General features: G+C 38.1%; 1 protein-coding gene across 1 annotated transcript in view; it reads left to right on the top strand.

Moving 5' to 3' along the window:
• The first annotated feature begins 1,870 nt into the window (after positions 1-1,870).
• stx18 (syntaxin 18) overlaps positions 1,871-23,863 on the top strand; it is a 25,538-nt gene continuing 3,545 nt past the window's right edge. Inside the window, exons 1-7 of the mRNA XM_037678597.1 lie at positions 1,871-2,074; positions 19,606-19,673; positions 21,458-21,573; positions 21,716-21,793; positions 21,915-21,981; positions 22,068-22,159; positions 23,090-23,181. Of these exons, the coding sequence (XP_037534525.1) occupies positions 1,922-2,074; positions 19,606-19,673; positions 21,458-21,573; positions 21,716-21,793; positions 21,915-21,981; positions 22,068-22,159; positions 23,090-23,181 (666 nt within the window). The 5' untranslated portion in view covers positions 1,871-1,921. The remainder of the gene's footprint in view (positions 2,075-19,605; positions 19,674-21,457; positions 21,574-21,715; positions 21,794-21,914; positions 21,982-22,067; positions 22,160-23,089; positions 23,182-23,863) is intronic.

Below are 23,863 nucleotides of genomic sequence, written 5' to 3'. Positions count from 1 at the left end.
CCATTCTGTGTCTGTGTCTCCTTCCTGTCCTCTCAAACCCAGCCGGTCGAAGCAGATGGCTGCTTGTTCTGAGCCTGGTTTTTCCGGAGGTTTCTTCCTGTTATGAGGGAGTTTTTCATTTCCACTGTTGCTTTTGTGCTAGCTCAGGATGGGAGACTGTGATGAAATGAAGACAACACAATCAGCTGGCTTCATTCTAATCAATTCAATTCAGTTTATTTATATAGCGCCAAGTCACAACATCTCAGGGCACTGAACAGGAACATTCATATATATAAATAAGTTAACACTATTTACTGTAATTTCTGGACTCTTGAATGCACCTGAATATAAGCAGCGCCCACTAAGTTTAAAAAGAAAATTAAAATTTTACATAAATAGGCCACACTTATCTATAAGCCACGGGTGTTCACGTTGTAACATGAGATATCTGTAAGAAAGTTTTTTTTTGTTACTTTTAATTAAATACATACCGGTAGCGCACAAATACAGTAAATATTTTTTTCTGAACAGTGCCTGTAACACGGCTGATTTAAAAAAATACAGTAGTCTACCAGGGAATCAATGATCGCTACCCCCAAGAGATGTGTATTGGGCAGCTATATGAGCACTTGGGTGTGACGAAACTAAATGTTTTGGTGGCATGAAGCTCATTAGCCCATCAAAAACAAATAATCCATAAATGAGCCGCAGCATTGTATAAGCCGCGGTGTTCAAAGTGTGTGAAAAAGTAGCCGCTTATAGTCTGAAAATTACGGTATCTGATTTGAATTTAACTTCATCGCAGAACTCTCAACTTGTGCAAGCATGAAGGCAACAGTGGAAATGAAAAACTCCCTCATGATGAAGAAACCTTTAGCAGAACCAGGCTCAGCACAAGTGACCATCTGCTTTGACTGGATAACTTTACTAATTGGCATTTATAATGTATGTGAATGTTTTTGTGCAGTGCTCTAAGATAACTTCTGTTGCAACTTGGCACTATAAAAATAAACTCAGTTAAATAAGACAGTTCCAAATCCCTTTGCTACTGCAGTGTTGTGTCATGTACTGATGGAGGAGAAGGACAAAAAGTTTCCAGATGTTCTCTGAGTCAGTGAAGATAGCAGCATGACGACAATTAAGTCTAAAGGTCTACCTCAATCCAAGGAGTTGGATTGTGGAATGGTCTAGAGAGTGATGTGAAAAATGCCAAGTCAATGTGTACATTTAAGAAAAAGATCAAAGCTGGATTGTTAAAAAAAATATATATGAAGTAGCTTAGTGTGTTTTGTATTAGAATTGGAAAAATTAGAAAGAGTTATTCATTTTGTTCTGTTACTTGAAAATTATTATAATTGAAATAATTGTTTGAAAAAAGGGGCAGATATAATAAGATTTTTTTTCTTCTTTCTGCTGCCTTTCATTTTAAATCTTTTGTATCTTTTTTATATTGTTATGGAATTGTTTTGTACTTTTTTTTAAATGAATCAACTTTATACCATACCATACCAAATCCTACTCTGAGTGATTTAGTGGCATTTGTTAAAGTAAATTTTTCCATAAGAGACTCTTGCTCCGTTTGTGCTTGATTGTTTGGAAATCGTTCATTGATTGTATGAACATTTTCATCTTAAATTTAACTGCAAACAAACAAAAACATAATAAATTTTTCGATTGATTATATTAAGTGACAAGCTTTTACAGAATAAATGCTAAAATAAGTTTCCAAAATCCACAGATCTCGTTCTGATTATACTGATACTGACAGTATAAAAGTAAAAGGACAATAAAATAGATGTTTAATAAATATAGTGCGTTTTAAGCATCTTTGAGGAAAACTCAAAGATCGTGCGGGAACGGAGTGTCGCCGAACAATGACGTCACGCACGGTGACGTGTCAGTTTGTTTACCGTGTCGCGTTGCAGCTGCACACAGAAACATGGCCGTAGATATAACTTTACTTTTTAAAGCCAGCGTTAAGACTGTCAAAACCAGGAACAAGGCTATAGGAATAGGCTTTGACTCCACGAAAGATGAAATTTTTAAGAAAAGCAGAACGAAAAGCGGCTTCTCGTCGAGAGCTAAAGAAGTGGTGAGTGCTTACCAATGAGCTAGCTTTAGCTTAACAACACCTCACTGCTCGTTCAATGACAGCTTAAAATTCAAGCTTCTGTCTTGAAACATACACAGTACACAACAAGAAAAACACGTTTTACTTCCTTTTTTATATTTACTGTAAATAATCAACTGTTTTGAGCCCCCTTTTTTCCCGGGGAAGGCAATTGTGTTAAGCTAAAATCATTTTGCTTAATAAGAAATTATTTTAACAGTAAAAGTACAGTGATGAGTTCAGGATATATTTCACAAGTTTGACAGTTCTAGACGTAAAAATACGTATTACTTATAAAACTTATTCCATGTTGATTAACATTATTCAACAAGATAGTTGGTACATAATATTTGTGGGCAAGTAAAAAAAAAATCTTAACTTTTAAAATAGAAAGTCTTGAATAAAGTATGTAATCATCTTAAAATCACATCTTAATTATCTTCCAGGTACTTAAAAAAAAAGCAAGTGTGAACATACACTTTATTTTAATTACTGGTATATTAGTCATGGGAATATGCAAAATAAATCGTTTGACTCCTAATGCTAAATAATAGTTTGCTTTTGGCGGACAGAGCTGTTGTCTACACACATCCATTACAGTGGGTATATATTGATTATTAGGGAGACATTGCTTTAGATTAAAACTCTATATTTAGTCAGAGTCAGAGTTTCTTTATTGTCATTCGCACCTCATGTGGTACATGTGGTGGAGCGAAATTATGTACACGGGGTCCCAGTTACATCCAACAATAAAATGTACAAGAAAAACAGTAATAACATCTAAGATATGAACTAAGAAAAACATCAACTAAATATACACTAAGCACTCATAACATAAAACATTGAACATCAGCACAAACATGAACATGAGTCTGTGAGCAGATGAGCATGCATGAACACATCAACATTGAAACAGATCAGCAGCAACATGAAACAGATCAGCAGCAACATGATATGGTTTTTCACAGTGATTATTCTAGTTAGAGATTCATGAGTCTAACAGCCTCAGGGTAGAAGCTGTTCCTCAGTCTAGTGATTCTACACTTAATGCTCCTTAACCTCCTTCCTGAGGGGAGTGGGGCAAAAAGTGTGTGTGCTGGGTGAGTGGGGTCCTTCATGATGCAGGTGGCCCTCTTCCTGCATCTGGAGGTGTAGATGTCTGTGATGTCTGTGATGTCTTATTTAGGCTTATTTACTACAAAAATTGTGCAACAGCTGTAAGAGCTGGTGACATATATTCAGTAACAGCCATATGATATGCATAGCACTTTAACTTATATTAAATGAAAAGTGTTAAATGTTATTTATTAGCATTTGTCACCTGCGATGCTGTCTCACTTGTGGAGGCTTGTTTCGGGTTCCTAGCTGGAGTGTGGGATCCTCTGCACTAGGGCTGGGCCATATCATATTGTTCACAATAATACCGTTTAAAAAAGCTTGCCCGGGCAAATAAATGATCTCATGATATGCTAATTTCATGATATAATACGTGAAGCGCCCCGCCCCGTTAACAAAACCGAGCACGCCGAACGATAGGAATTTGCGATATGGCATAAAATTCATATCACAATATGTATTGTGAAGGGTGGCGATAACGATATTTATCACAATATGTTTTTAGTATAAAACTTGCATGAAAAAAGAATGAAAAAAGCATATGATGTCCTTTTGCCATCATTTATTTTGAATTAAGAAAATTCCACTACTAGGTCCAGAGAGTTTTTAAATAATAAACAAATCAAGTATTAGGCTGCTTTCTTGTAGTGCAAAACAGTGCAAAAGATATCAATGTAGTTTTAGCCATATGTTTTAAACAAAATAATATGTTGTTAACTCTTAACAGTTTCCAGTCTTCTCACTTAATAAATGAACAGCAACAGAGCAGCATTTTACACTGAAACACTTCACCCTCCAACCCTCTAGTGGGCACCTCCTTCCGCTTTAATGGAGAGCTGACACAAAATGAGTCTGTGGCTCTGACCAGAGGGTCTCGCAGTAAAATCACACAACACAGCGTTCTTTTACAAATCAGAGAGCAGGTTTCTCTAAAGCTGACCAACGCTTACTTTAACTTGCGACGGAAAAAAAACCCAAAAACTTTTGACGGAACACCTCGTTTTGCGCATGCGTCCGAATACGGCAACACTACGGCAAGCCAGCCGTAGTTAGCTTGTAGCTTCGCTACGTAGCTGTCGAAGAAAAGACTTTTAACACCACTTACGCACAGTTTTCAACTAAAAAAAGTAACGATTAAATCTGACAACTCTGATTTTACATCAGACACAGCATTACTGAGGTTAACCAGTAGAAGACAGATCTCTATTGTAGGCTAAATTTCTATAGTTTCTACCGTGTACGTATATATCACGCATTCCTACCGAACGACCAGACCAAACTGCACACACCCCCCTCCACCTGTCAGTACTGGCATAACACTATTTAGTTGCGTGCAATACTAGCTAGCTAAAAAGCTAAAAACAAACAACGCGCGGCTCAGCTGTCTCTCCATCCAGCTCTAAACTGCAGGTACAGACAGCTCAACTGTCTCTCCCTCCCCCACAGCCCGCTCTGGGCTGCCGGTGCGGGTCTCCCCCGCTCTAAACTACCGGTACGAACACGCGCAGGTCTGTCTCGTTCCACAGTCCATGGACCAAGAACAGTCATGTGATCAGAGACAGCGCATCAGAGAAATGAATCATTCCTGCAGGAACAGAGGAAGCTGAGACTCCACAAGCTTCAGGGTCAGCTGATCACCTTGTTACAACTTCTGGAAGTTATAGCTCATTTAAAGGAAACATATATTTTGTTGTATGTTACATTTATGCTCAACAGATCTTAAGCTTCATTTTATTTAATTATTTTGGGAAACTTCACCTGCACTTTAGTTTTTGTGGTGGATTTTGTTGATCTATATTTTGTGCAGACTTTTTCAATCTAAATAACAGAAGGATCCTTTTTATTTTTATACTTTGAGACTGAATGCTTTACCAAATAAAGTAATTTCAGTAAAATTAACCTTTTTTTGTTTGTTTGTTTTTATATAATACTGTAAAGCAACATGTTAAATTAATTATTTTTATTTTTGTTAATCACAAAATTTATCGTTATCGCCAGAATGCTCTGAAATATCACGATATTATATTTGAGCCATATCGCCCACCCCTACTCTGCACTACTGTGCATGAAGGACAGCCTTTTTAAGATCAAAGTTTTTATCCGTCCATTGTGCTGTAAGACTAATCACTAACACGACGTTCAAATGTCTGTGGTAAAACTCACCCAACAAGTCGTGCTATCGGCTATTAGCTTCTCAATGACGCCGGAAATGACGGCTTGTAACTCTGGTAATGTTACGTCGGAAAAATATCTCCCGACTGGGGACGATGTAGCGAGGCTCAACGTAGTCCATAAAAATCTTTGGAATCCGACATCCTCACCAACGAAAAATAAAACTTCCACACCGCCGTTTTGAATTTTCCTCTCCGCCGTGAGATCGGATAGGCGCACGTGATGTCATCACGTTGCGCTGCCACTGCAGGCATAACTGACTTTTTCTTTTTACTTGGTGCTGCAAAAATGAAACAAGATGTGACAACAGAGGGGGACTCTTTAAAAAGGGAAACTCCCTGATCTTTCTTTATACGAACTTCGTCTCTTCTTCGTCTCGTTCTCATAATGATTCAAAATAATCCAAAGATTCTTTGCTACTGTCTCTGTTGTTAGCCCTTGTAGCAATGCTCTATTTACGTTCCTCTTTGTCATCACTTCCTGTTACTGCACATGCAGATACCTCAACAACTGTTCTCAGTGCCATAAAGGTGTTTTATGTAATGTTAGTATTGTTAATTTCTAATAATGCATTCATATTTATTATGAAAATCTGATGTCACTGACACTTTTAACAGTCCAAGCAAATACTTGTTGTTTTGTGTCAGCGACAAAAACTGATCACCTGCTGCGTGTAGAAAGCAGGAATAGCCCAAATATGCCACCGAATAATTGATTAAACTCTGGTTCCTGAACAAGCACATTGGCAACAGTGGTAAGGAAAAACTCCCTTTAAAATTAGAAAATCTAGTTTATCAACCTCCTTGCCATGATGACTTGTAGAAACTTTTCCATATTTAATATATTTTTAAGTTTTAATGGTAGCCTGTATCAGTCAGAAAAAAGTGAAAATATTGTTTATCTGTCCTCAGTTTTTCTACTAGAATACATTTTGTTACTGGTTACTTTAAAGTGAATATCACAACACTTTGTGGTATCAACATTGTAGTGTCCCTTTGTTCTGAAACAGGGTGATTGGTTTTCTACTTCAATAGTACAATAATTAGATGTGTTTGTAGTTATGGTTGCTTAAAAGGAAGAACACCCAAGGACAAAGACAGAAAATAAAACAAGTCATACAGAAATAGAAAAATAATTACAGGCCATGAGTAGTTTGTTGCCGTTACGTCAAATGTGACTATTTTTGTATGTCGGCTTTGAAACACACAGCTCCCTTGTAGAGTGTGTTTACACCTTAGAAGTAAAAACCACTAATTATTCATGCACAAATGCTCGTTTTTTTTTTTTTTTTTTAATTAGTTGAAAAGTCAGTAAATTATTGCCTAACTTGAGATTTCTAAATCAAATTAAGTGGTGCAAAAAAATATTAAAAATACTATACATTCATTGGCATTGGCAAGGTTTTAAATGACTGTTCACATGGAGGTGAATAGCAGTGGAGCTTTTTACAAGATTTATTGTAATCCACTAAAGGCACCATCTTACTGGGCTGTGATTGGTGTCCCAACACTCAGGAAAACTGTAATATAATGTGCAAATTTTCCATTGCAGTCTCACTGAGTCCTGAGTGTTTGTGACTGCATGGCCAGTGAGCCATTTTTGAAAAATCACTGTTTTTGTGTGCATGACTTGGGACAACTGTATTCTTGGCGATGCACATTATTTTGTTATCCACCTCCACACTCACCCTACCATCGGCATGTTTTAGTACACACCTTGGAAGTATATTTTACATATGAACACAGGCAGATTTAGACCCATTTTTTGATTATCATCCGCATTTTTTTGTTTGTTTTACATTTTTTGACCTGGACATTCGCCTTTGACATTTTCTGTCAGAGCACAACTCTCCTGCAGGTGTCAAATACAGCTTTAGTGGTCTTGAGACTTGTTGGGTGTGCCCACATCACACATCAGTTGAATTTGAGATGGATTGAAGAAATCTTGTACAAATTATTTGAACGTGTCAAAACTCAAGCAACAGGAGTGCACGGCTCTGCAACTCGTGCAAGGAAATGAAGAAACCTGCAAAAGTCACACAAAAAAACTTGGAGTCCTTCTGATCTCCGTCATGAAGGCTGTTTGTCATCTAATCGCAGCCCAGTGAGATACCACATTGAGACGGGGTTTCAGTTACGTCAAACACGTTGAAGAAAGTTACACAAGAATTTTAACATCTTAAGGAAATGTTTAGTTTTCATTTGACGGTAAACAATTTTTTTTTTTTTTTTTATAGTTTGTAGTAATGAATGGATTATTGGCAGCTGCAGGTCTTTGGTCTTTCTCATTCGTGTTGCTTTAGCTAAAAGACTTGGGTTGTTGAATGTATGTCATGAACTCGGGCCTCTTCAAAGGCACCTTGAAGAACCACTTTATGTTCCCCCTGGGAAGAGGGGGCTTTAAGTTGTGCCTGATGGCTCCAACTGTCAGTCTGAAGCAAACCTCAGCCTGGTAGCTGGAGCTTCACACAACCAGGTTTTTGTTCTGTTCTGTTCCATTGATATTGGAAGTGGTGGTTTAATAAAAGTACTGCTGCTGAAACCAAAGAAATCCGACCGCTCCTGTGGTGCCCTCTTTCTCCTGCTGCTGTCTCCTTCGTGCTGTAGATATCATCTCAGTCAAAGGTTTTTATAGAAATTGTAATTGCGTGACTAGAATGTCTTGCCTGCTTAAAGTTATGCTGTTTTTGAGCCCCATCTTCTTAACTTTAGTATTCATTTTCCTCTTTACAGCTCGACGTGCGCAGTATTTTTTTGCCCAAGTTGCTTCTTCTCATGTATGATTCCATAAACATGCTACAATAACATTTTCTTTCGGCTCTCAAACAATTTTTGTGGAAAGCCGATCTTCCCAAGAGCCAGTGATTAAAGGTGGAAGATCAAAACAGAGAAAATATTAAATTAGGTCCCCAGTAACAATGTTGACGGCCGGCACCTAATGCACAACAGATGTTGGTGCCCTTAAAGACGAGCATAACTCTCCCAACTCGCTCTCCTTCCCAAGTTCCCACTGAAGCTTCAACAAAAAAGAAAGAAAACTTCAAAGTTGACAAATACACAGTGGTCTTAAGAGACTTTTCTACCCAAAAATCAGCACAGTGAGAAAGGAAATGTAGCTTCTTTCAAAGTGATTTCACAAAAGAAGTTTTGATTGGCCAATAAAGAGAGCCAGTGTTTGTAGTATAAGCTTAGGTCCGGGGGAATCTTTAACCTCGTATAGGAGCTGTGATCTCCATTTCACCGCTCACCTCATCACTCCCCACAGCATGCTGCCCTGCTCAACTTTAAATGCAGCAGGTCACTCTAAAATTGTTAAATTGGGTGTAGAAAATGGTGCTTGACTCCCCACTGTGCCGTCGGTACTAGTATTCCAAAATCTGCTCCTTCTCACAGTGTTTTCTTTGAAACACTGAAGAGCGTGGCCGGCAGCCAGCTCTTAGAGTCTGTCGGGTTATTAGGCGTCCTCTTTCCTGTGAAAACTTCATACTAAAATAGCATACTTATGAATTTTCAAAACATTTACTTTGATTTTCATTACTCTAGCTTACTTAACCTTTTTTCCGAGCACGATTAAGTCTCTAGCCCGAGTTTTTTTTTTTTTTTTAATATATCGTAACATGAGGTTTGATAATCTGATCTTAATCAGACCATTAAAAATCACATTGAACAGGAAATTATTTAGAATTGAGGTAGTTTAGAAGCATGGGTAAATTTCATGTAGAGTTAGCAAAATATTGTTGGCGATTTTTTCTGTGTTTACATTTGAATTAAACTGACATGAATTTATGCTGTCTTGAGTTTATCTCATGTTTGGGTGCTTAGCGGTTTATATGTTGTATGACTACACCAGCAGATGTTACATCAGCGATGGAATGCACCGTTAGTTTCTGGTGGTATTGCAGGTTGGGAAAAAGTCACATTTTAAGCAGTTATATTAAATTTGTTTGATTAAAAAAAAGAAAAAACTATTCTGTGTCCAAAAAATGCAGACCTACTCTGATACTTTATTTGTGCAAAGATTTATTTTATTTAATCTATCATTTACGTAAAATATTACTCAAATCACATTCCATCTTGACCCAAAAGTAAAACGTGCTCACATGCCTTAAGACAAGTACAGAACAATTTGTAGAAATCGCTCTTCTAAATGAACTCTTCACTGGTCTAAAACCTGCACTTTTGTTTCTCAAACCATGGTAAATTCAATTTTGAGGCGTCAACGGTCAAACTTGAGCACAATTTAATTTTATTCCACTGCTAAAAGTGATCAAACTCACATTTTTAAGTGTACCGTTATAAATTATGAGAAGGAAATCAAATCACAGCTATAAGAGATGACATTAAAGATTTTAATTTGTGGGAAGATAATGAAGTACATAGTTCTGGATACTCGAACAAATACTGTAAAGCTTTATAATTTGGAACATTTCAGCTATTTTTAAGATTGACAGTCAATGAAGTATAGATTCAAATGACACCTGTATGCATCTATGATGCCAAACTTCTCAGCCTCAGAAGAACAACAGCGACAGATATTTAATCATTTTTCCTCATCTCTAAAACAACAAATGCTAGATAAGTTTTTGTCCTCAAGCATAGTGTTATATCTCATTTTATAGTGGTGCTAAATACACTGTGGAAGACTGGCATGTTTACTACCATTTAGGTAGCAACAAAGATGCTTTTTGGCTTCATCAACAGATTTAGTTTAGGCCTTTTATTCCAGTTTGTTAAAAGTTAAAGTTCTGAAAAGTTTTTTTTTTCTCAGTGGGTACACTTTCCAGATTTATTCAACTAATAGGATGAGTTTATTTAGATCAGACTGTTGTATTTTTAGTTTTTTGCACATTGTTTGTGGTTTATGTAACTGAAGGAAGTAAACTGACTTATGTCTGGTTAAAACTAATTCCTTACCTGGGTAGAACAGGTTTGTTTTTATCCACTATGTGAAATGTTACCTCGTTTGTTTGATCAGTGTCCTGGTATACAGCATTTGCTGGTGGTGAACATGTTCAGGTTTTATATTTGACTTGTTTCCATGTTGCCATCATTGTTACAGTAACCAGATTAGTCAAAAGTCATTTAAATCATGCATAATTGTTTTAATCTGTAGGATTAATCTTTTTATCTTATTTTACCTTGGCCCCTATTTCTGCCTCTTGGCCAGGTTACGGTCGTCATAATGAGAATTAGATCTCACTCGACTAATTTAGCTGAAAATACAGGTGCATCTAAAAAAACAAAAAAAACATTAGAATGTTGTGAACAAGTTCAGTTTTTTTGTCAATCATTTCAGAAAGTGAAGCTCATATATTGCATAAATTAATTTCATAGAGTGAAATATTTCAAGTCTTTACTTCTTATAATTATGATAATTAATAATGAAAAACCAACATTCAGTGTCTCAGAACATTAGAATATTACACAGGCAGCTTTTGATACATTTGTCAGTGTGGGCAGGAGCCAAGTCCTGCTGGAAAATGAAACCAGCATCTCCATAAAGCTCGTCAGCAGAAGGAAGCATGAAGTCTCTAAAATGTCCTAGTAGATGCTGCATTGACTGTGGACTTCAGAAAACAGTGGATCAACACCAGCAGAGGACATGGTCCCAAACCATCACTGACTGTGGAAACTTCTCTCTGGACTTCAAGCAACGTGGATTCTGGGTCTCTCCACTGTTCCTTCAGACTCTGGGACCTTGATTTCTGATGTCCAGATAACATGAGAATTTACTTTCATCTGGAAAGAGGACATTGAACCACTGAGCAACAGTCCAGTTCTTCTCCTCCTCAGCAGGTAAGGCACTTCGTGTAGCTCATGTCTAGGAGTTAATGAGCTGATTAGGGAGTGACACCAGGAGTTTACAGTTTTGAACCTCTTCACAATAGTCTCATTTGCTTAGACACTGAGTTTTGGTTTTTCATTATCTGTTAAGTCATAATCATCAAAATTACAAGAAATAAAGGCTTGAAATATTTCACTTCGTGTAATGAATCTAATATGTCCTGATGCATGTTCAATAATCCAGGTAGAAAAATCAAAAAAAGTTAAATCTGGTCCTCTGGACATTCAAAAAATAAAATTGTAGAAACGTTTCGGCTTTCATCCGAAAGACTTCTTCAGTCTGAGGTGCTGTGTTCAGCTCAGTCTTATAAACGGCACCCTCTCGCAGTGGATCAACCAGTTTGCTGCTGACAGCCAAAACCTTGATCATGTGAGCAGCTGGTTTTGGTTGTCAGCAGCAAACTGGTTGATCCACTCTGAGAAGGTGCTATTTATAAGACTGAGCTGAATACAGCACCTCAGACTGAGGAAGTCTTTCGGATGAAAGCCGAAACGTTTCTCCAATTTTTTTGTTTTGTTTTGTTGTTTTTTAATGAATGTCCAGAGGACCAGATTTAACTTTTTTAGAATCTAATATGAGTTTCACTTTCTGAAATGACTGACAAAAACTATTAAACATTTTCACGATATTCCAATTTTTTAGATGCATCTGTATCAGAGCTACTTCCATAACTTGAGCATCATATTAAGCTGGTGAAGGCCTGCCTCTGACATACAGGAAGTCTTTGGTAAACCATGACAATGGAGAGGAGTGGGGTGGATAAATATGAGCATCTGTAAGCAGTTGTCTGGTTGACCCATCTGTCTGACCTGTGCAAATCGTCAGGACTGACAGAAGACAACAGCAAAAGTTGCATAGCAAAGAAAATATATTTAGAAATGTGACGTTTTCGTTCATTTTGCCAACAGCAACCAATGTTTACGGTATGGTGCATGGTAATGTGTTTTTCTGCAAGTTTTCTGGTAGAATCGCAAGAGCAGAGGTAGGTAAAGTACAGGAGCTACTTGCATCTTTTCTCTGACTTGTGATCACATCCCTGTAAGGAAATCCAACGCTGACCACATAGCAACTTTTCTTAGGAGCTTAAAACCGTAAGGACAACGTACTCACTGTTCTTGCTAAAAGTTTTTAAAAAGTTTTGCAAATTATTACCTGTGACCCTCAAACCTCCAGTAATTTTTATATATGGGCCCCTTGCAACAGAATATAGACATGTTTTATTCATCCATCCAGCCAGCCTTCCTTTCCTCCTTCCTTTCTTTCTCTCTCTTTCTCTCTGTCACTTTCTCTCCCACACTCACTCACCCACCCGATTCTTCCTTTGCATGTTGCTTCAACTTACCGATGTTTCCAACATTCTTTGTACTGATCAATATCCCCCACTTTACCTACTCACACTCACCCCATGTAATGGATGAATCAAACTTCCCATTATGTTCAAAATGTTGAGTTGATATTTTTAGACATGGTTGATGTAAATGAACAAACCTAAACTCACAGCAAAACTGTATGCGAGTCCTGAATACCACATTTTTGAACTTTTGCATTCTGCAGTAAAAGCCACAATATGTTAATTTCAGCTAGGGATGCACGAGATGGTGTAGAGACAGGGCAGCTGGCTTGGGACCCGAAAGTCCCAGGTTCGATCCCCGGTCACTGCTTACCCGTGGTGTCACTGGGCAGCACACCTCATCCCCAAAATGCCCCCCTGGTGCCTTCAGTAGCTGCCCACTGCACCACCTGGTGGTGGATGAGTTAAATGCAGAGACTAATTTCGCCAATGTATGGAAACATACAGTGATGACATTGTGATGACATTATTATTATTATATTATCAGCATGGTATTGGCCAATATTATCATTAAAGTTCAATATCGCACATCGGCCATTCCATTAAAATAACTCGCCGATATAAAAGGCGCTGGTTTTGCCTGCAGTGGCAGCACAATGTGATGACATCACGTGCGCCAACCTGATCACACGGCGGAGAGGAAAATTGAAAATCAAAATGTCGGCTGTGTGGAAGTTTTATTTTTTGTTGGTGAGGATGTCGGATGCCGAAGATTTTTATGGACTACTTTGAGCCTCGCTACATCGTCCCCAGTCGGAGATATTTTTCCGACGTAACGTTACTCGAGTTACAAGCCGTCATTTCCGACGTCATTGAGAAGCTAATAGCCGATAGCACGACTTGTTGGGTGAGTTTTACCACAGACATTTGGACGTCGTGTTAGCCCCGTTAGCGTGATTAGTCTTACGGCACAATGGAAAGACAAAAACTTTGAACTTAAAAAGGCTGTCTTTCATGCACAGGAGTGCAGAGGATCCCACACTGCAGCTATAGGAACCTGGAACAAGCCTCCACAAGTGAGACAGCATCGCAGGTGACTGATGCTAATAAATAACATTTAACACTTTTCATTTAATACAAGTTAAAGTGCTATGCATATCATATGGCTGTTACTGAAGATATGTCACCAGCTCTTACAGCTGTTACACAATTTTTGTAGCAAATAAGCCTAAATAAGAGGAATATGTTCTGACAAAGGAACGTATGTAAAATATTGGTATCTGCATCGGTTATCGGCCAAATGAGTTTTAACATATCGGCATATTGGATATCAGTCAAAAATCCAATATCGTGCATCCCTAATTTCAGCATGTATTTAAAAAAGTCAAATACTTCATTTGTAAATATTCAGATCAAGCTTTTTTCTCTTTGTTTATTGAATGGACTGGGGAGCTCTAACTGGAGACATGAGAAGACAAACACAGCCCATTAGTGAGTCAGACATAAACATGATAATAAAGTCAACATGTGGTGCAGTCTTCTCCACCAAGGCCTTTCTCTGGGTCTCAGGCCGGCATATTTAAACACAACACAGCGTGGCGTCAGTGTGGAAAGCCCACGGTCAGAACGCACATGCAGAGTCTTAAACCAAAGCAGTGCAGTCGTCATCGTATTCGGTCAGTTACCTGGATTTAACAAAACAAAGAGTTATCCAAGCTCTTTAGAAATCTGCTTTCTAAGCCTTTTCCCTTTTCTTCCTCATAATAATCCCTCATGATGGTTTGTTTGGGCTCAGTCAGGGCTGCAGGGGGAAGGAGAAAGTGAGGAGGTAAAGTGGGGGTCTTTGATGATGACGAGATTAGATATAGCCCGGCAGACTGTCTCCTCCTGCCTCTGCTGCAAGCTCTGCCTCACACCCACCTTCGGCTGCTGCTCATAAACACACGCACATACACATAGCTAGTTGCACCCATGTGTGGTTAGCCACATGCACAAGGCCACCCCCTTCCTCATTGTTGAGGAATTACTTGCTCTTTAAGGTCTTAAGTTACAAGAGCAATTGATCCCTCTGACCCCCTGCAAACCCTTGAGGTTGTGCTGGGAATCTGAGCTCCAGTGTATACACACAGGAGATCTCCATCCCCTTCCTCCCTTGAGCAGCAGTCTCGACACTCCCGGGGTTCCACACAATACACACAAACATCCGCACACGTTCTGCCCTTGTTTGTGTTCTGATTCAGCAAGTTCTAACGCTGAGGATGTAGCACTGCCTGCTGGTCAGAAAGGTGCATTGAGCATGAACTGATGTTTGCTCTTAAATATATTTTACATGGACTGTACATGTAGAGCACCTTTCTATCTGATCAAGATACTCAAAGCGCTTTACAACACAAGAATTTACCCATTCATACAGCACTCTACTTGGGATGTGCGATATGGCATAAAATTCATATCCCGATATCTATTATGATGGGGTGGTGGTAACGATATACATCATGATGTGTTTTTGGTATAAAACTTGCAATAGGAATGAAAAAAAAGCATAGGGTGTCATTTTGACATCATTTATTTTGAAAACTGCTATACCAGAAAATAATCTCAATCAAGAAAATTCCACTACTAGGTCCAGAGAGTTCTTAGATAAAAAAGTGTTAGTGCAAAACAGTGCAAAAGATATCAAATGTAGTTTTAGCCATATGTTTTAAACAAAATAATATGTTATTAACTCTTAACAGTTTCCAGTATTCTCACTTAAGCAATGAACAGCAACAGAGCAACATTTTACCTATAACGAAGTGCACACTGAAAACACTTAATAAAACTCAAATTCAAAATCTTGCTGTCATTTGTTAGAGTCTAAGATTGTTGACCAAGAACACTAGCTTGTCCACAGTCTCTGGCTTTAACAGAGACTGGTGACATGAAACAATGTTGCCACAAATGCTAAATGTCCTTTCTGAAGGAGCACTCGTGGCTGGAATGCAAAGGTATTTCTTGGCCAGCCTTGCCATTCTTGAAAAATTAGCCTGGTACAGTCTCCACCAGTCCAGTGGGTTAGCTTCTGACAGACGAAGGTTTGGCTTCAAAAGCAAAGGAGGGGTTCCATGGTAGGGATGGGACCGATCTGGTATCTGTATCGGATTCCGTTACCAGCATAATTTGCGTATCGGATTTTTCCGATCCAACCTGCAGAGATTTCCGAACCATGATGCATGTCTGTCTGCTGAAACGTCTCTACATGTTCCCTGCCGGCTGCTCTGCAAGTTGGCTTTGAACTATGGAATGGATTTCTTGAACGGAGGCATGTTTCATGAAACCCAGAGTAATAAAATCCGCCTCTCATTCAAGAAATCCATTTCATAGTTTGCAGACAGCTAAAATATGTAAATATGTGAGGACTGAGCAGCACTGTGGCTAACGGCTAACCAACTTTTCATCTCAACATGTCTGCTGCATGGAAGTATTTTACACTAGAAACACCACAAAGCAAGACAGCAACGTGCAATGTCTGCAGAGCCGCTGTACAGAGAGTGGGATGCTCCATCGCAACCTACAATACAACAAATTTAATCAAACATAGCACCACATTAAACCACAGTAAAGTTAGTTTTACGTTGGACATTCAAGCTCTGTGACTTCAGCGGTGTGTTCTTCTCGTTCAATCCGAAGCAGGCAGTCTGATTTTGGTCCGCCGCGCTCAATCTGCCCATCTTGGACGAGGGGCAGATTGAGCACAGCTGACCGAAATCAGTTTGCCAGGTTCGGATTGAACGAGAAGAACACACCGCTGAAGCCACGGAGCTCGAATGATTACCGAGAAGTTGCTAAACTTCATCATAATTAATGACCAACTGCTATCAGTTGTAGAAAACGAAGGATTTATCAACTTGATACTTGCAGCCAAGATATAGTTTACCCTCCAGGAGATATTTATCAGTACAACAGTAGACAATCATAAAAATGCATATGAATTGAAAAATGCAAGAACAAAAAAAAAATAAAAAAAATAAAAAAAAAAAATATATATATATATATATATATATATACATGAAACAAAAACAGCTACATTATAAAGTGATGTAAAATACTAAAAACAGGAACATGTCTGTGTTGGTTTATGCCATGAACTTAGCAGATGTTTGAAGCCATTTAATCGCTTTATTTATTTATTTATTTTATTTAGCCTTTATTTATACAGGTAGTCTCATTGAGCCACGAGAACTCATTTTCAAGAGAGACCTGTTTAGGGAGCACATGGTGGGGGTTAAGGGCCTTGCTCATGGGCCCAGAGCTTTAATATCCACTTTAAAGCTAGGAATAAAAAAAAATGTTTTGTGTTAGCAGGATTTAATGCTAACTTTAAAACTTATCCAACATTAATAAAACTTACCTCAAGTTGCCTTTTTGGACATGCAGGCATATTTTTGTACAAATTGTATTTGCCTATAGATAAGAGATTATTACAGCCTCATATAAAATCAATAATCATGATGATATCGGAACGGGATCAGGATCGGTCGATATCCAAATTTAGGTATCGGGATCGGAAGTAAAAAAAAAAAAAAAGTGGATTGGTGCCTCCCTATTTCGTGGGCATCTTCTTCCGCTTTAAGGAGAGCTGACACAAAATGGCGACCGGTTTCCTCAGTGGCTTTGACCAGACAGGGTCTCGCAGTAAAATCACACAACACAGCATTCTTTTCACAGATCAGAGAGCAGGTGTACCCCTTTTTTTTTTTTTTTTTTAGCACAAATACACTCTCTAAAGCTGACTAACGCTTACTTTAACTGTCGATGGAACACAGCGTTTTGCGCATGCGTCCAAATACGGCAACATTATGGCAAGCCGACCATAGTTAGCTTGTAGCTTCGCTACTTAGCTCTCGAAGAAAACAACTTTAACACCATTTACGCACAGTTTTCAACTCAAACAACGTAACGATTAAATCTGACAACTCTGATTTTAGATAAGACAGCGTTACTGCGGTTAGCCAGTAGAAGACAGATCTCTATCATGGGCTAAATGTCTATCGTTTCTACTGTGCACCGTATATATTGCGCATTCCTACACTCTATCTATAAAAAGACTAATGAGAGCTTTGTCACATTCATACACCGATGGGACACACATCAAAGGTAATGAGGGGTTCAGTGTCTTGCTCAGGGACACTTCATCATGTGACTACTGGTGGAATCGAACCCTCAACCCTTGCATTGACGGACGACTGCTCATAGTATTTACATAAAGAAAAAGCTCATTTCTGGTGTTATTAACAAGCAAAAAGCAGAAAATATAAAATGCTTATTTCATTAAAAGTTTATTTTTGTCTACATTGTGGAAACAATGTCATTATTAAATTTTCTCAAATGTTTTTCCAACGTTTCTTTCTGAATGCTGCAACAAACAAAGTTAAAGTGACGAAAAGTATATATTGATCCAGTAATCGAGAGCTACTGTTAGCTATTTCATGACTTGTCTGAGTAGTTCATTGATCACAAATATATTTACAGGAAGTCCTGAGTTGAGCTTTACAGTACTGTATATTGTGAATTTAACTTCAGTGTACACAACATTGGTATCAGGATTTCTTGAATTACAATAAAGTGTTGTGCCTTTTATGTTTTCCATGTCATTGATATATTTGGTTTGTCAGATGGACTCTCACTGCCCTAGATAGAGGCTGTGATGAATTACACAGAAAAACAATTTTAAAATGTTGTGATAACGGAACAGAAAGAGCAAAGTGAGGAAGAGTTATTGCAGATGACGGTCATGACAACATTCAACAATACTATTACACTGACATGTTTTCCTGTTATTGTGTAGCCCTGTTCTAGAGCATGAGGTAATGCTACAAACTGCATTTGTTTAAAAAAAAATCAGTTTTTAGTGAAGAATTTCTAATCAATCAAAACATCTGCACTTTACTTTAAAGTCATTACATTTTAATCTACTAATTATTTTAGGTGAAGATTACATTAAAACTTTAAACATAACATTTTACTGAACTCATTCCAATCAAAATGACCTAATGAATAAATCATCCCAACCTTTTTCTTATTAGCATAGAGTAGCTATAATGGACACTTTGAGCTGTAAGAACTGCTCTGTTCTCCTTGACCACTCTTCTAAAGCTCAATTGCACTGAACCACAATTACCTCCTGACCTCTAATAATAGTATTAGTACAAGGGTCAGCCCACCTTAATGGACCCCATCATTCTGTTATATGTCTAAGCAGATAAATTCGTTAGCTCTCTATCTTTAGGAAAAACTTTTTTTTCTCCTCTTTTAAGGCAGCTTTAATAAAAAATAAATAAAAAAAACACATTTAGTCACAGAGGTCTGATGGATGAATGTTTAGAGACGCTATTAAAGTTGGGTGCCAGGTTACATCTTGCAGCCAAAGCAATTTGATAATTGAGGTTGTTAGAGTGAAAAAAGCTGAAGGCTGAAGACATCGTCCGTTATGCTGTGCAAATAATCCCCCACGCACAGCGCTTGCTGTCACAGTCAAACTCATTGTGTCATTTTTCAATCTGGGGCTTGTCTGAGTCCTGTTGGATTCTGGATCCAACAGAGTCTACTGTGTGTGCATTCACATACACTTGGACCCTGCCAGCAGAGCTCTGTGGATTGGGAAGCAATTTGGTCTTTTTTAATATTTAACCAAATTGCAATAACAAATATTGGGCCAAACCAAGTTCGGTGCGCACGCACGCACTAACCTGGACATTTTCTTGTAGAGAAAATGTAACAGATCGTGACTAAAGCCTATCAGACATGGTTCTGTCAGCGCACTGTATGCAGCAGCTCAGGCTTTTATTCATTAAAGCTGGAACTTGCTGGTTATGTCTGGGGGTGGATGAGTTGTCTAAATGCTGACAATTGAGATAAACGCCAGATTCAATACTTTTTAAAAGATTCCTTTAGTCAAGCTCTTTTTGAATTCAGTAGGAAGCAAAATTGTTCCCTACTAGTTATATTATTTTTAAAATATATTCAAAAGAACAAAACTGTGACATATTATATTGATGGTGTACAAATGAAAGAATGCCTTGTAATGTATCTTCTCGTTTTATTTTGACAGATAACAAACATCACCAAGCTTCGAGACTTTCTGCTACAGCACCGCAAAGATTACGTGAGTTCTGGAAGGTAAGCAAAACCTCCAAACCCTCAGAGTAAACCAGTAAACCACAACAGTCTGCAACAGAACCTTTAAAGCTGAACACCAGACAAACCAAAGAAAACGGACCCAAAAAAAAAAAAATGAGAAGGTCAGAGGTCAGGGTTATTATCAAATACGTTTGCATGTGTGGTTGTGCGTGTGATGGCTTCTGGCACGAGGTCAGCAACGAGTAGGGTGGTCGTTTGAGGCAGGCTCCAGTCTAATTGTCTGGAATAATTGAGCTGCAACCAAGTGTAGAACAAGTCACGCCCAGGGATTAATCCAGGCCTTTATTTGCTCAAGGGCACTCTGTGTTTGGGTAGCCTAGATAAGCTGTATGGATAAATCTACAGCAGAACACAGTAACAAAATGTAGATGTAAACTCAGTTATTCCTTTCTTTAATGTCTTTAATGTTGTTAGTGTCTGTGCTTGTGTGTTCTTGGCTGGTTTTGCTAAATGTGAACCACTGGACGGAGTTTAGCGAAAGAGTTTAGTTCGTATGAAGAAAGTGATAATTTCATGTACATTTACAACAGATGGAGTCACTTCATGTCAACATGGCCATGAGCGCTAATCAGCCTCAGTTCATTGTACAGATATTGAGCTACAGTTTAGCTGAATGGCATTCCTAACTCTGAGCGCTAACAAATAGCAGAAGGTCATTGTTTAAAACGTTGGCGTGATGTGAGGCTTTATATGATATGCATTCTTGTCTTTGTTGAAGCTGTTGTAGTCAACCTTGCCTTTCTGTTAGATAAACATCTCATGAACCACTGGACATATTTTAATGAAACTCAAAGTAGTCATTAGTACATTATTTGTACAACTGATTATGTTTCGGAGTTGGCGTGATTGAAGATGGTCATTGTAGCTAATGGAAGTTGGAAAACACAATGATGGCTGTAGCTCAAAATGTTTTGCAAATACTTAATTAAAATTTAGCGCGGTTTTATCTGAAAGTCATTCCAACAGGCAATAACAGTTCATGTGACATCTTGGTTTAAAAACTGGGCTTGCAAGAAGGCAAACGATATGAATTATTTCAAGGAATGCTACTTTAATTTTTAAAGTGAAAAGGCAGGAAATGTTCCTGTTGCAAGTGGAATAAATGCTATAACTCAGATTTAATCTGTCAGTGATCATTACAGCTAAGGTTGGGGCAAGCATTCATGCATAAAACAAAACTTTACAGCACCCTCTTCTGGATTTCAAGGCATGTTACTGTTTTGAACAAACTGCTGAAGCACGTCAGTGGTGTTTCTGGTCTTTTCAACATCCCACACCTCCTCCTGGGGACTCCATCTTGGGTGATCAGGTCTCAGCTTGTGTCCGGATGGCATGCTGCTCTGTAAACCAAAAAGCTTCATGTTAATACATTTTCTAAATTAGAGTTGTTTTATTTGGAGAATGTGTGCTGCTCTTCTGTCAGCGGCGTCGACTCAAACTGTTTACTGTTAGAAAGACTTGGATTTGAATTAGCATTCCTGGGTTGTTTGTTTGTTTGTTGTTCAGATTAAATTGGCGTGCTTTATTTGTTGAGGATCATTTGCGCTCTTATACTGTATGTGGCTTCTAATTTGCTTTTTGTGGTAATATGAGTTTATTGAAAATTCCTGGAGATATTCACTGTATTTTTTCTAGACTGTTTTTGTAGAACCGTATCCTTTGTTGTTTTTTATTTGTTTTATATAATTTGACAAAATTCCATTTATATTCTGATGTTTTGCTAGAGTTTTTTATTCATCCTTGCAATGTCGTGTGTATTATAGTCTCATCTCATCAGATCTTAACCGTATGACGGACAGTGAGCGAGACCAGATCGACCAGGATGCTCAGATCTTCATGAGAACCTGTTCTGACGCCATCAAGCAGCTACGCAGTGAAGGTGTGTGTTCACTCACACTGAACAGGATCATATAATGTAGAAACCATGCTGCACGGAGATGCTTGCATTTTCTTTTATAAGCTGTATTTTTATTTTACGAATGAACTGTTTGCCAACATATAAGCATCCTTCTCTGTAACAGTGGAGAAGCAGACGACATCAGCCCAGGTTAAGGAGCACCGGGGTGCAGTGCTGGATATCATTGAGATGTATCTGACAGGTACTTTCCTGGAACTAGTTACTGTTCAGACTGAATCGTACCAAATCTTCTCAGTACTTGAGGATTTTGGTGCACAGAACTGTGCAGTCGTGTCATGGTTTTCTTTGTCATTGCTTTGAAGGCGTATGTAAGCTGTACTCTGAGCAGAGAGCCATCAGAGTCAAAAGATTGGTGGACAAGAAGAGACTGTGAGTAAACTTCCCTCTTCAGATTGATGAGCTCCCTGAAGCTGCCTGCATGTGATTCATGTTAAAATGTGCAATTGTGTTTTAAGATCCAAATTGACACCAGAGCACTCCAGAAAAGTGGAGAAGACTGTGGAAGTGGAACCTGCAGAGGAGAAAATTATTCAGGAGGAAACTGTTGGTAAGTGAACACGCCTCCTAAAACACTGGGGTTATTTCTCTGTGAAAGCTGTGACGTTATAGTGGCTGTTCAGATGTAATAAGTCTGTTTTTTTTTTTAACAAGTTTATAAATTTCTCTTTATATATATATATATATATATATATATATATATGTGGTATATATATTGTATTCATCCTTGTCATTTGCAAGCTTTGGTTTAATTTTTGAGAGCCATTAATCGTGATCACAGACTGAGCACTGGTTAAACCGGGCCCAAACATTTGATATCCTGCCAATTTACCTTTAAATTCAAATTTTAGATCCATACACACAAAAAATTTAATTGTGCAGAACTTGTATTTAATCGACATGTTTTCTTTTGACTGACAAATGCACAAATGACAGAAAATGTAAAGATAAGGTTAAAATTAATATTTAATTATTTATTTGTTGTTTAAATTCTTAGGGGGTCAGCGTTAGCTTCCGCCATTTTTTTATTTTTTTATTTACCTGTTTAGCGATCTGGCGTTGGCAAAGCTATTTTTTTTAATTAGCTGTTGTGCCCACTACTGCATTGTCTTGTATCAGTCCATCATGTAGATAAAAAAAAAACTACTATAATATCTAGTGTTGAGACTTAACATACAGTATCTTCTGACAAGAGCATATTGAAACTATTTCAGGTAAATCCTTTTACTATTGTCTTGGTTTAAATGTAGTAGTGGGGTATCTTAATTGTCGGTATTCTTGTTGGGTGGACTTGTATGTGATTTATAAAAAGCTTAAAGACCATTTTTGGAAATATTAAAGAAATTGACAGCTCTGGATTCATTTTATTTATTTATTTTTTTACCAAACTCAATTGAAATTGTGCTTGCTAAAACTTATACTACAATTCCCATTGTTGTAGGTGAAGTCATTTTAATTTGTCTGTTGTTTCCCCCTGCAGAGAAGAATGCGTCAGAAGTCCAGAACAACTCCATCAATCTGTGGGAGGAGGGCCGTGTGGAGGATGAGCTCTCTCCTGAAGAGATTCAGATGGTGTGCAACTTTAAAACTCTTTCTAACATGTTGATTAAAATATAGGTTTGTATGATTCATGACTGTACAGCTAATCTATGTGTAGCAATGCACTCAAATGTAAAAAAAGGTGAAAACATTCATAAAAATAGACTCTTTAAACATTTCATAATAAAACAGCCTAAAAATTGGGATGGTTTCATACCGTGAAGGAGAACCACAGATGCCATGTTTGCTTTGAGGATGCTGATGAAGAAGTACAGAGAGTGTCAGACAGAACTCCATTGTGTCTTTATGGATTTAGAAAAGGCATATGACGGAGTGCTGAGGGAGGAGGTGTGGTATTGCAAGAGAAAATCTGGAGGGGCAGAGAAGTACAGTGCATCCAGAAAGTATTCACAGCGCTTCACTTTTTCCACTTTTTGTTGTTACAGCCTTATTCCAAATTGTATTAGTCTCCTCAAAATTACAATTACAGCCTCAAGACTTTTTGAATATGATGCCACAAGCTTAGCACACCGTCTTTAGAAAGTTTGTCCCATTCTTCTTTGCAGTACTTCTCAAGCTGCCTCAGGTTGGATTAAGACGTCTGTGCAGCCATTTTCAGATATCTCCAGAGATGTTCAATCTGATTCAAGTCTGGACTCTGGCTTGGTCCCTCCAGGACATTCACAGAGTGATCCTGAAGCCCCTCCTTTGAGAT

The sequence above is a fragment of the Nematolebias whitei genome, chromosome 7 (genome assembly GCF_014905685.2).
Source record: "Nematolebias whitei isolate Nwh7 chromosome 7, NemWhi1, whole genome shotgun sequence".
Taxonomy (NCBI): Eukaryota; Metazoa; Chordata; class Actinopteri; order Cyprinodontiformes; family Rivulidae; genus Nematolebias; species Nematolebias whitei.
The sequence above is the reverse complement of the archived record's forward strand: the minus strand, read 5'-3'. Positions and strand labels throughout refer to the sequence as shown.